The 12096-nt window shown below is 35.8% G+C and overlaps 1 protein-coding gene across 1 annotated transcript in view; it reads right to left on the bottom strand.

Moving 5' to 3' along the window:
• Positions 1–12096, bottom strand: part of SELENOI (selenoprotein I) — a 44508-nt gene that overhangs the window by 25933 nt on the left and 6479 nt on the right. The window contains exons 2-3 of the mRNA XM_006927105.3: positions 1445–1513; positions 851–959 (exon numbers count right to left, since the gene is read on the bottom strand). Coding sequence (XP_006927167.2) covers positions 851–959; positions 1445–1513 — 178 coding nt within the window. The remainder of the gene's footprint in view (positions 1–850; positions 960–1444; positions 1514–12096) is intronic.

Here is a 12096-nt window from a genome sequence, read left to right as displayed (position 1 = left end):
GAACACAGACGAATTATAATACTAAAACTCCTAACTACATCATTTCTAAGTAGTCATACTGGAAAATATGTTCTCTAACTCAGAATACAAAAAATACTAATCTACCTCCATCTTTCTATTCCTCTCAATTCCATCAACTGGATGAGTGATAAAAATAAACCCTACCTACCGCTATCCACCCCCATCCCCAAACAGTCCAGATTTGCTCCTACTGTCTGCGGCAGAAGCTGGGTGCAGGAGAAAAGTGAAGGCAGGAATAGGTGTGAAAGAAGACTTTAGAGTCCTAGGCAGGAACAGGTTAAAAACTGCCTCCAAAAGTGCTTCTTTCCTCTTTTCCCCAATAAGGATTCAGAATCTGTCAATAAATATTTAAGGTCTAAGAACCATTTTTAGAGGAAACTGAGAGAAGCAAGAAAGGATGCTGAGTGAACATCACATTCCCTTTAAAACATGGAGAAGTTTTCTTCCATCAATAGAAAAAGGGAAGGGATATGTCTGGAAATAACAGGTCGGTTGAGCTCTGCTTATATTCATTTCTCAAGCAGTTTTGCGGTCCTAACTCTCCATCTTCTTAGAAATTCAATTATTCTTTATATACCAAAACCTTATGCTTTTTAGATAGCATATCCAAATGCAGTAGTCAGGTTGGTTTCTGGAACTTAATGGAAATATACATAACAGATTGTGAAAACACATTTTAGCTTTTATATCCAATTCTGACATTTTAAAAACTCTTATAATATCCAAAACTGTTCAGAAATACAAGCATCTTAATAAAACCAGAAAGTAACCATATCTTATTTTCTCTATTTAGACATTTTAAATTTTATATTAAAAGTAATAATCTTACCTGAAGCATAAAAGTCAGGATCAAAGTATGCCATAAGTAAAAAATTGAATACAACCAGTAGAAAGCCAGAAAATGTTATTAGATTTGGAGCCAGCCAAGTAGGAAATACCTATTTTTCAAAATAATTACAAAATAATTAAAGTAGAGGACTCTCTCTGCCCGCTATACACAACATACAAATTTAAGTTATACTAAAAGCTATAATTTGAAAGATCCTATACAGGAGTTATTTATATTAAAACGTAAACCAAAATCTCCATTTGGTAGTAATAAGCACTTCTCTTTCTATTCTCTCTGCCTTAAATAATTCTATAGTCAACAAACTTTTGTAATCATAACATTAGATTTATTTCAGAAAACTTTAAATGTCATTTTTTTTAATGTCATTTTTTTAAATTACAAATTCCGGAGTATAAACTTACATTTCAACAATAAGATAAATCAAAAGGTTTATGACTAAGGGAAAGAAGGATGAGAGAGGTAGTTTCTCTAGATATCTTATTAAGTTGACAGGTGTATCTGTAACACTCCATAAGATAGTTTAAAATATTTAAAACTTGCTAAACCTAAGTGCATGCCTAGTAATCATCTTACCTTTACTACAGTGTTCCAGAATGGGTGCATGATATACAGAGAGAGTGGATTGGTATCCACAGCACTGTACTGTTAAGAAATGAAAGAAAATATTCAGTTAATTCTTGCACACAAACAGAATAATATTTCTTAAATGAAAATAACAATATAAAAAACAACCCCCAAAATATGTCTATTTACGTGATATCTTCATTTGAATAATGAAACTAGAGGAGCAATATAAATGAGGCAAAGACTGTCAAACACAGTCAGATATTTTTTTACACAATCAACTTTTATAATGTTTCAGCAGAAAAATCTATATTGCTTACAAGTTCTCACTTACTATACAGTAATGTGCATACTGTGTGCATTCAAACACTGACCATATACCTTCTCAGCTTCCTTCATCCCTCTCAACTTATAGACATCTAGTTGTTTTACCTTTTGATACTATAATTAATGCACTTACTAGCTATGTGACCTTGATAGTTACTTAACCCCTGCCTTAGTTTCTTTACCTGCAAATGGGGATGACAGCCTTTACCTAGAAGGATTGCCATAAGGATTAGACAAGTTAATAATATACATGAAGCACTTAGAACATTACCTGACTCATAGTAAGTACTATATAAGTATTAGATATTATTATTAAATGTATTTTGAGATCAAAGGAATGACAGATCGCTTGACAGCAGAAAAATGGATTGCATAAATAAGCCAAGGAAAACAACAGGTTAGGGTTCTGCGGTAAGTTTATTCCCCAATTTTTGAGCTATTTAGTAAAAAATTCAAAGGAAATTTTAACAAATATCTGTATATAAATATATATAACTTTAAGAATGATGTCAATGACTTATCATCACACACACACACACACACACACACACACACACACACACACACACACTCTGGAGTACCCGTCATATAGGAAGTACTCCACTAGGTGTGGGGAAGAAGGGATACAAAATTGGTAAAGGATAATTCCCACCCTCAAGGAGTGGGAATATTATACCTAATTCATCCAACTAACATTTAAAGTGCCATATTAATCAAATGTTTAAAAAAAGTTTTGATTCTGTTTTGTATTTATGTTTAGTATGTATATAAAATAGGTGTGAAAGAAGCATCTGAGTATCTAATTTTTAAAAAATCATAATTAAAGATCAAAGTTTCTTCCTGAATGTTTTATGAATATACAGGAAATACCTTCTCATCAGTGTTTCAAGACTTAAACGTATGATGGAACAAAACAAAAAATAAAAATAATTTAAATGGGGTAAAGACAGTCTCTTCAATAAATGGTATTGGGACAATTGGACAGATACATGCAAAAAAAAGAAGCTGGACCACCGTATACAAGAATAGACTCAAAATAGATTAAAGACTTAAATGTAAGACCTGAAACCATAAAACTTCTAGAAGAAAACATAGGCAGTAATCTCTCTGATATTGCTACTAGTAATTTATTTTCAGACTTATCTCCTCGGGCAAGGGAAACAAAAGAAAAAATAAACAAAAAGGACTACATCAAACTAAAAGGTTTTTGCACAGTAAAGGAAACTATCAACAAAAAAACACAACCAACTGAATGGGAGAAAATATTCACTTATGATACATCTGATACGGGGTTAATACCCAAAATATATAAAGAATTCATACAACTCTACAACAAAAAAAAAATTCAATTAAAAAATGAGCAGAAGACCTGAACAGATATTTCTCCAAGAAGGAAATACAGATGGCCAACAGACATATGAAATGAAAAGATGCTCAAGGTCACTAATTCAGAAAAACGCAAATTAAAACCATAATGAGATATCATGTCACACCTGTCAAAATGATTATCAATAAATCAAAGAACAAGTGTTGATGAGGATGCGGAGAAAAGGGAACTCTCATATACTGTTGGCGGGATTGGAAATTGGTATAGCCACTACGGAACACAATCTAGAGGTTTCTCAAAAAATTAAAAATGGCTATACCTTTTGACCCAGCAATTGTACTTCTGGAGATTTATCCAAAGAAAACCAAAACAATAATTCGTAAAGATCTATGCACCCCTATGTTCATGGCAGCATAATTTACTTATTCGACCATTGAAAAAAATGAAATACTACCATTCGCAACAACATGGATGGACCCAGAGGTTATTATGCTGAATGAAATAAGTCAGACAGAGAAAGATAAATACCATATAATTTCACTTATCTATGGAATCTAAGAAACAAAAAGAACAAACTAATCAAAACCAGCCTCACAAATATAGAAGACAATCCGGTGATGGCCAGAGGGGAGGAGGATTGAGGGACTGAGAGAAAGGGGTGAAAGGTTAAAGAAGTATAAATTAGTAGTTGATAGATGGTCACCGGAATGGGGAGTACGGCATAGGGAATTCAGTCAGCATTAATGTAATGGCTAAGTTGAGAGCCAGAGGGAAGAAAGAGTAATCGGGGGGATCGTTTCATAAACTATATAAATGTCTAACCGATGTACTATATATACTTGAAAATAATAATAAAATTAAATTTAAAAAAAGAATATGCAAATAATAACTTAAAATACTATAAGCAGAGAGAGTTAACTGGTAAGTCAAATGTTTACCCTACAGACTCAATGTCTGAGTACCTCCATTTCTCCAATCCATTCTGAATGAAATGGGATAATGTGGACAAAAGATCTGAGCTAGATAGTGGAAAGAAAATGGTGATGGAGAATGCGTTTTGCCTCTACGGATTAGAATTAGAAGCTATGCATTTGCATCCAGACTCTCAGCAAGAGCCTACTTAAATGAACATTATACTGTTCTTACTAAAATCAACTTTTACTTTCATGGGTTCTCTACAGTCTATAAAGCTTTTCCACATAATAAATAAACACTACATCTGAACTTCTGGAGAATGAAGGATTTCTCAACTGACACAACAGCCTGAAATTAAGTCTTCAGACCTGAGGACTGTAACCAATATGAACCCCTAAAGGCTGCTGATGACAAGGTGGAAGGGTCCTGGCCTCCTCCATTTCACAAAAGTCTGCATCCAGACCCACGTGATGTAGCCAGCAGGTCAGATAAACTGGAAAACCATATATTTCAAGTTTACCATTTACCGCAAAGTATAAAAGTTGTAAGAAGTCCAAATCAGAAGAACACAGCTAAGCCATCACACAAATAGTTAATATGATACACAAAGTACAATGCTCTTAATTCAAATGTTTGCTGAATGAGTCTCATTCAGCAGCTTTCCATAATTTGACTTCGATCTAAAAGGAGGTCCTTAAACTGATGATATTTTGATTTGAAAAGCTCCTCTTTTTTAAATTCTGAAGTTTTAACTCTCAATCTCTATTTCAGGAGACCAGTACAAGTATGAAAAGAATGCAGGACTAAATTCAAGTCAGTCTGCCTAAGTGGATTTTTTTACATTTAATAATAGCTGATGAGCTCAAGTATAGAAAGATTAGTATGAGATTACAAAGGCAGCAAACAATAAACCTAAAGAACACTGTGTGCTTTAGCCTTACACACTTGAGTATTTTTTAAGGTCACTTATCACTTGGTGTAAATAAAGTAACTTGAAACTCTTGTGAATCAATAGGAGGAAAGAAGAATGATTCAAACCTTCCATATACATGAAAAAATAACTAAAATATAAACTTTTAAAGGTGTTAGAGATTTAGGTTATTTGTTAACGCTTGTTAAATATATTTTTATTTTCCACTGGAATGATGTTTTGATATACACCAGAATACCTGACCAGGCGGATTATCCACTGTGAAGGCCTGCTGTGATTTGCTTGGCTCTACAATCTGCTGGCCAGACTAAGTTAGCGCCTTGGAGAAATGCATGAGGGCCACGGCCTGAGTTTGAAAGAATCATTCGTAGGCAAAATTTCAGAACCACAAGAAAGTTCAGCAGATATCCAGTTCTTGCCTGCCTGATCCTCATCTATGAGAATAGGTAAAATAGTCATCTGGCCTTTTTTTAAATGCCTCTACTTATAAAACTCATTACTTCCAGAAGCAACCCAATCCAGTGTTAAAACTTTTCTATACTCTAACGAAATCCTCCCCTTTCCTCATATCTTCTATCCTGTTTTCTTTTGCCTCATAAAGTTAAGCAGACAAGGGTCTAATTTTTCATCCAAACAACAGTCCTTCAAATAGTTGAAGACAGACAGCTCTCCCTGTCACACCTAAGTCTTCTCTTCACCTGGTTAAACATCCCATGCTCCTTTTGCTGCTCTTCTTTTGCCATGGTTTCAATCTACTTCATCTAGGTCTAGTTCACTAGAATAGAGGTTGGAAAGCTTTTCCTGTAAAGGGTCAGATAGTAAATATTTTAGGCGTTGCAGGCCATATGGTCTCTGTAACCAACAATCAATGCTGCCATCGAAGCACCAAAACAGTCAGAAAATATGTAAAGAAATGGGCATGGCTGTGTTCAAATAAACCTTTATTCACAAACATGTGGCCTGAGGGCTTTAGTGTGACAACCTGTGCTCCAGACAATCCAATTTGTTAAATCAATACAAAAGTGTGATCTAGGACAAAAGGAGCATTTGAAATGGTGCAGTAAGTAGAACAAGAACATGACTAATAAGCCCCTCTTCCTCAATAACTATTTCTCTAACTGCTGCTCAACAGATTATTAATTTCCTGTGGCAACAAAATCCTACTGCAGACTAACATACAATTTCATAGTCATCTGAACCCCCGCTCAGGCCTTTGTTATATGGACTGCTAAGCCACCTTTCTCTATGCTAATATGAGGCTGACTGTTGGAACCTAAGTGAAAAACTCTACTTTCACCGTTTCAACATTTCATCTTGATAGACTCAACTGATCTTTCTATCCCCTCCAAATCTCTTCAGATTCAGACTCAGTTATCCAAGGTAATAGCTATGCCTCCCAAAACTCTCAGCATATAAATCTGTTGTGCTAATAACGCCTTCACTCAAGTCTTTATAAAAATGCTGATCAAGGCAGAACTTCTAAACATTTCCCTCAAGACTGCTATTACATTTAATAATTTTTATTTGGGTATACGATTCCATACTGTCATCTACAGCAATTACTCTACCTTGCCCACCAGAAAAAATAAAGTCTTACTGAAATCCAGAATTACCTTAGATAGCATTTTGTCAAATATTAGAAAGTTTCAAAACTTTTTTTTTACTTCAGTAAAAAGAAATAAAGCAGAATTCTTCATTCATACAGTAAGACAACAAATATTTATGATTGAATGTCTATGATTTTGGTGGGCACTGCGCTAGGCCACTGGGAAGAGAATAGTGAACAAGACCAAAATGTTTCCTGTGTTCACCAAGTCTACAGTCTAGTTGAAATAGGTGATAAGCAAGAAAACAAGCAACAATCACAAGTTGTGATAAAACTGTGAAGGAAATAAAGAGGGTGTTGTGCGTGAGGGGAAGCGGGCAGGGAGTGTCAGAGAAAGCTTCTCTGAGGAAGGGAGACTTCAGCCGAGTCCTAGAAGAGGAGAAGACAGTCAAGTAAAGAATGTATGAGACATAATACTGAGTCAAAGAACTGAGATACTAAGGAAAATGCTGTTATAGATTCCATTTACATGAAGTTCAAAAACAGATAAAATTAATTTATGGCAAAAGAAGTCATAAGAGTAGTTGGTGAGAGGGACTGAATGGGTACCTTCTGAAATGCTGGAAATAATTCCGGATCTAGAACTGGGTGGTGGTCATATGGGTACATACACATGTAAAATTTCATTAAGTTATACACTCCAGATCTGTACATTTCTATATAATGTATAGCTAAAAAGAGAGAAAATAAAGAATATACATGTAGCAGCGTGCATGTGTGTATGTCTGTGTGGTGTACAGGTGTTGGGGGGAGGGAGATGAATCCCAAGATACCTTCCAAGCAGAGAAAATAAAATGTGCAAAAACCACAAAGCTAGAAATGCTTGAAATACTGGAATGAGCCAGTATAGCTACAGCTTAGTGAGCGAGGAAGAGCAGTTTGAAATGAGACTGGAGATGTGGACACACCCACCCAGCAGGACCACGGGGAGCTGAATTTTATCTAAACCCAATGCATGTATTGATTTATATTTTTAAAGGATCACACTGATTACAATGTAGAAAATGGACTGGAAGGAGGCAAAAGTGCAAACAGTTAAGAGACTGTTATAGTACATCAGGCAAAAGATGATTATGGGTTAGACTGGGAGCAGCACAGTGACTCTAAATTCCAAAATACCCTGTGACATGCCCATTTTTGAGGACATTAGATATGTGAGTCTCCTCTCATTTAAGGAAACTGGCTCTAATGAAACAAAAACTATGGAACCACCTCCTCGAAACTAAAAGTATTTCCTTTATACAGGTACTAGATTTTAAATCCCTTCTGTACACTGATAAGAAAACTCATAGCAGCTGACTCACTCTTGCACTAAACACAGAGCTCTGGATAACCTGAGTTACTGTCCTGAGTAATGTCCAACTATCTATATCAGCAGATTTCCCTTGCTTTGTGTTCTAATCAACACGAGAACAGGACTCTTACTCTCAAATGATTTTTAACATAAGGCCTGTCTTTACTCATCTGAAATATAAACTTTATATCCATAATACATATTTTAGTTAACTATGGGAATACAGAAAATGTACTGAGTACAAGCTAACAATAGTTCTATAAACTGTACTTATTCAGATCTAAGCAAAGTCAAATGGCATTTCTGAGTTTTTAAAATTATTTCCAAAATTATTGAGTGCAAAATCATCCATGTTTTTAGGAATAAAAAGCAAGACAGCCACAAAGAATCGATTTTAGTTCATGACTAAGTTCATTGTATGAAATTATAGTATTTATTGCTCATATCAACACTCCAGACATCCCTAAAATGAAATAAACACATTATCAATCTCTCTTGAGAACTCAGGAGAAAGAAATGAAATGTCAACTCTCTCTTATTTTTCTACTTCTGTGCAATGAAGCTCAGGGTCTTGTAAGGTACCGGCAAGGCACTGAAGTCAGGTCTCTTCCGACAGATCTCGTGATTCAATCAGGTTTAGATGTTTAAGTCTTTACAGGGACAGAAACTGTTATGGCCAACATGTGCTCCACCGTTTCTGGAGCAGAGTTCTTTAGCATTAGCATTCCAACACTTCAAGCTAGTCACTTAAGCACAAAACATAAAACAAGGGCTCTCAAGTATTAAAAACTGTTATTCACTCAAAAATTAAGAGCTGCCTTTCACATACAAATGTGAGATTCACTGATTGCTGAGATATAAAGGGACAGTTAAGAGAATACAGGAAGCTTCTTAACCTGATCCTTTCTGCTTCTGGCACACAGTAGGCTGAGCTCAATATCTGCATGTCTGTACACATGAATAAATACACGAACTATTTTGCATGTTTATTTAAGTAGTAGTATAGTAGAGAATCAATCTATCAGTGATGAGAAACGTTACTCCCTTCACCAAATCTATTTTCCCCCAGAAAATGGACCATAACAACTTTTAACTTCACAAGGGGAAGTTCCTCTTACTACTCCCTTATTAATAGTATCATGTTTGCATTCGTATGTTTTATAGCTTCCAAAGGACACTTATATCTGCTCTCCAATATGATGTTGTAAGATAGTTAAGGTAGACTATAGTCTTCCCTGTTTTATAGGTGAAGAGACATGAAGTTCAGAGAGTAACAGCTAATAAACAAGAAGATCTAAACTGTAAGTCCTTTCTGAGTCATCTTGGAACATTTCTGTGAAATTAACTGCTTCACTTCGTTTTAAACCCGACTACTCTTTCCTAGCTCAAATACAATTATGAGCTACCTAGATCCAATATACTGAAATCATTATTAACATAATATCCTCCAATACACATTTTTCTGTCTTTCAATTTGTGGCAGACACATGCTAAAGTAATCTCCAATGAGTCAAGCCCTTGTATAATCAATCCTCTCCCCTTAATGGGTCATTTACTACTTGAGGGTGGAACCTGTGACTTGCTTCTAACAGACAGAATATAGCAAAGACAATGGATGTCACTGCCTTGATTAGGATACGCTATATAGCAAAAGTGATGAGATGTCACTTCCATGATACATTTTGTATGTGAGACTCCATCTTAGCAGTTCAGAGAAGAGTTTTTTTGATCTTGAAAGAGCAAACAGCAATGATGTGAGCTGCCTTGGTGAGAGCCACGTGGCAGGGAAAAGTGGGCAACCTCTAGGAACCGAAAGCCTCAGCCCTACAAGTGGAAAGAACTGACTTCTGCCAACAACCACATGAGCCTGGATGAGGAACCCAAGATCCAGATGAGGACAGAGCCCAGCTGACAGCTTAACTGCAATCCAGTGAGACCTTGAGCAGAGGACCCATCTAACCATACCCAGATTTCCTGACTCATAGAAAAGTGCATTGTTTTATGCCAAATCTGTGGTAATTTATTACCCAGCAACAGAAAACTAATACACAATTCTGAAAGCACTACATCATCCTCTTTTCTTATAAGAGATAGCTTGAGGCTCCTATCCACAAAAATCAAGACTACCTGATGTCTGAGAGCTAACTTACGAATGTTACCTGATGTCTGAGAGCTAACTTATGAATGTTACAGTAAGTTTCTTATTCCTTTACATTCACTTCTTGGTTTTATTAACTGCTCTCCAGAATGCAATACAATTCAATACTACTTTGATGAGGTGGTTCTCAAAATGTACTAGCCAAACTGGATGCAAATTCTTGAGCTCTACTGCAGAGGTACAGAATTAGACACTCTGGCGGTGGGGCCCAGCAATCTTTTACCAAACCCTCCAGGTATTTCTGATGATTACTCAAGTTTGAGGACCACTGTTCTGGTGAAAACAAACAGTAAGGGTACTCCAGCCACTCCTAAACTGAAGGACAAGCCACACCATCAGATTAGTAGTCAACACCTATACCTCCTCATGGTGAATTCAAATACTACATTTCAAGTGAGACAGGTATAATAAAATTTAGCAAATATTCACTAAATGCTTACTAAATGCAAGGCATTGTGCTAGGAAAAAATCTACTATAACAACACCAACTCTAAACTTAAAAAGAAAAAAAAGGTTATATTAACGCAGGGATAGAAATAAAGTTTCTTAAAAGTACTTATCAATATAAGTCTAAGAACTACACCCACAGAGAACATGACTCAGTGGGCAATGAGATCTCATGTCAGGGCAGACTGTCACTTATATCTGCTAAGAAGTCAGAGAGAAGACAGTGGTAAGAGAGAACGGGAGAAGAAAAAGCAAGTCATAAGGACAAACAGGTTTGCCCGCTAGACTTAACCTATAATAAGCTCTAACAAGAGATAAGATAAAACAAACGGAGTATTCGGTGAAGGAACTTGAAATACTTGCTGAGAAATCTGGATACTAAACACATGATAAACACGTGGAAGGTATTACAGATTCATAAACAAGAGAGTGGCATTTGAGAAAATTTACTTACTCTGCCTGCTATACTATTATACATGTTTAAACAGAGGAAGAAACCTGAAGTCAAAGACTGCCTGTGAGACCCAGGCTAGACACTATGTTATATGCTAGCTAATGTTCACAAACAGGGAAGCACAAATGTCAAGTGTTATTTTTAATTTATTTCACACTAAGATAGCACTATGTGCCAGTTACTGTACAAATACTAACTAATTCAATTTTGATAATGATCTTATGAGGTAGGTACTACCCCATTTCACAGGTGAGGAAACCTAGTTATAGAGACTAAGTAATCTGCTCAAGATCAGAGATAGTAGGTGGGTTCTTTTTAATTTAATGTTAGGCCCAAAGCTAATTATTTAATCAAAAGCCTTTTATCTCAATCACAGCTAATAGTAAATGAGATGTCCTTAAAATTCAACTAAATGTAAGACTAGTACATACAAGCCCACTGGCCCCTACTAATAAAACTGGGGACAGAGAAATCAAAATCAATCTTCTTTTTCAAAATCAATTTACATTTTCTCCATCTGCAAATATTAGACATGAATCCAATTAAGTATGACATTGAAGGTCTTTATTCTAATGTTTACATATCTTATACATAACACCCAGTAACTACAAGGCACAGTTTATATTTCAACCTTAGATCTGAGAGGCAACATAGCATGAAGAACATGGACCCAGGACCCAGAGTGCCTGGCTTCAAGTCTCTGCTTGGGACCTTAAACAAGATACTTAAACTGTTTCTCAGTAAAATGAGGAAAATAATAGTGCCTCTACCTCACAAGGCACTTGTGAATATTAAACGAGATATGTAAATCCTGGCATATAGTAAATGCTATATGAATGTTTGCTATCATCATTGTTATTCAGTATTTAAAATGATATTGCTCTTGCCACAAAACTTTCCTTCACCGAGCTCACTAGACTTGGCCTGGTCCCTCACATACCCACCCCTTTCTTGAGCCTCAAACTTACCATGGTCTTCCTGGTCTCTGTGCCTTAGTTCCCATGAATCTCTGAAAAATCCTTCCCCAACTCCCTTATGCACTGGACAAATTCTTATTCAACCAAGAAGTTCTTAATATTTAAGCATTACAGCAGTTAGAAAAACAAGCCAACATCAGTGAACTGGTAGTACAGATAGTAAAAGAACCAATTCAAGACGTTTCCTCTAAATAGCAGCTAAAAACATAGTACATCCCTACCACT

The sequence above is a fragment of the Pteropus alecto genome, unplaced genomic scaffold, assembly GCF_000325575.1.
Source record: "Pteropus alecto unplaced genomic scaffold, ASM32557v1 scaffold61, whole genome shotgun sequence".
Taxonomy (NCBI): domain Eukaryota; kingdom Metazoa; phylum Chordata; class Mammalia; order Chiroptera; family Pteropodidae; genus Pteropus; species Pteropus alecto.
This window is presented reverse-complemented; position numbering and strand designations above follow the sequence as displayed.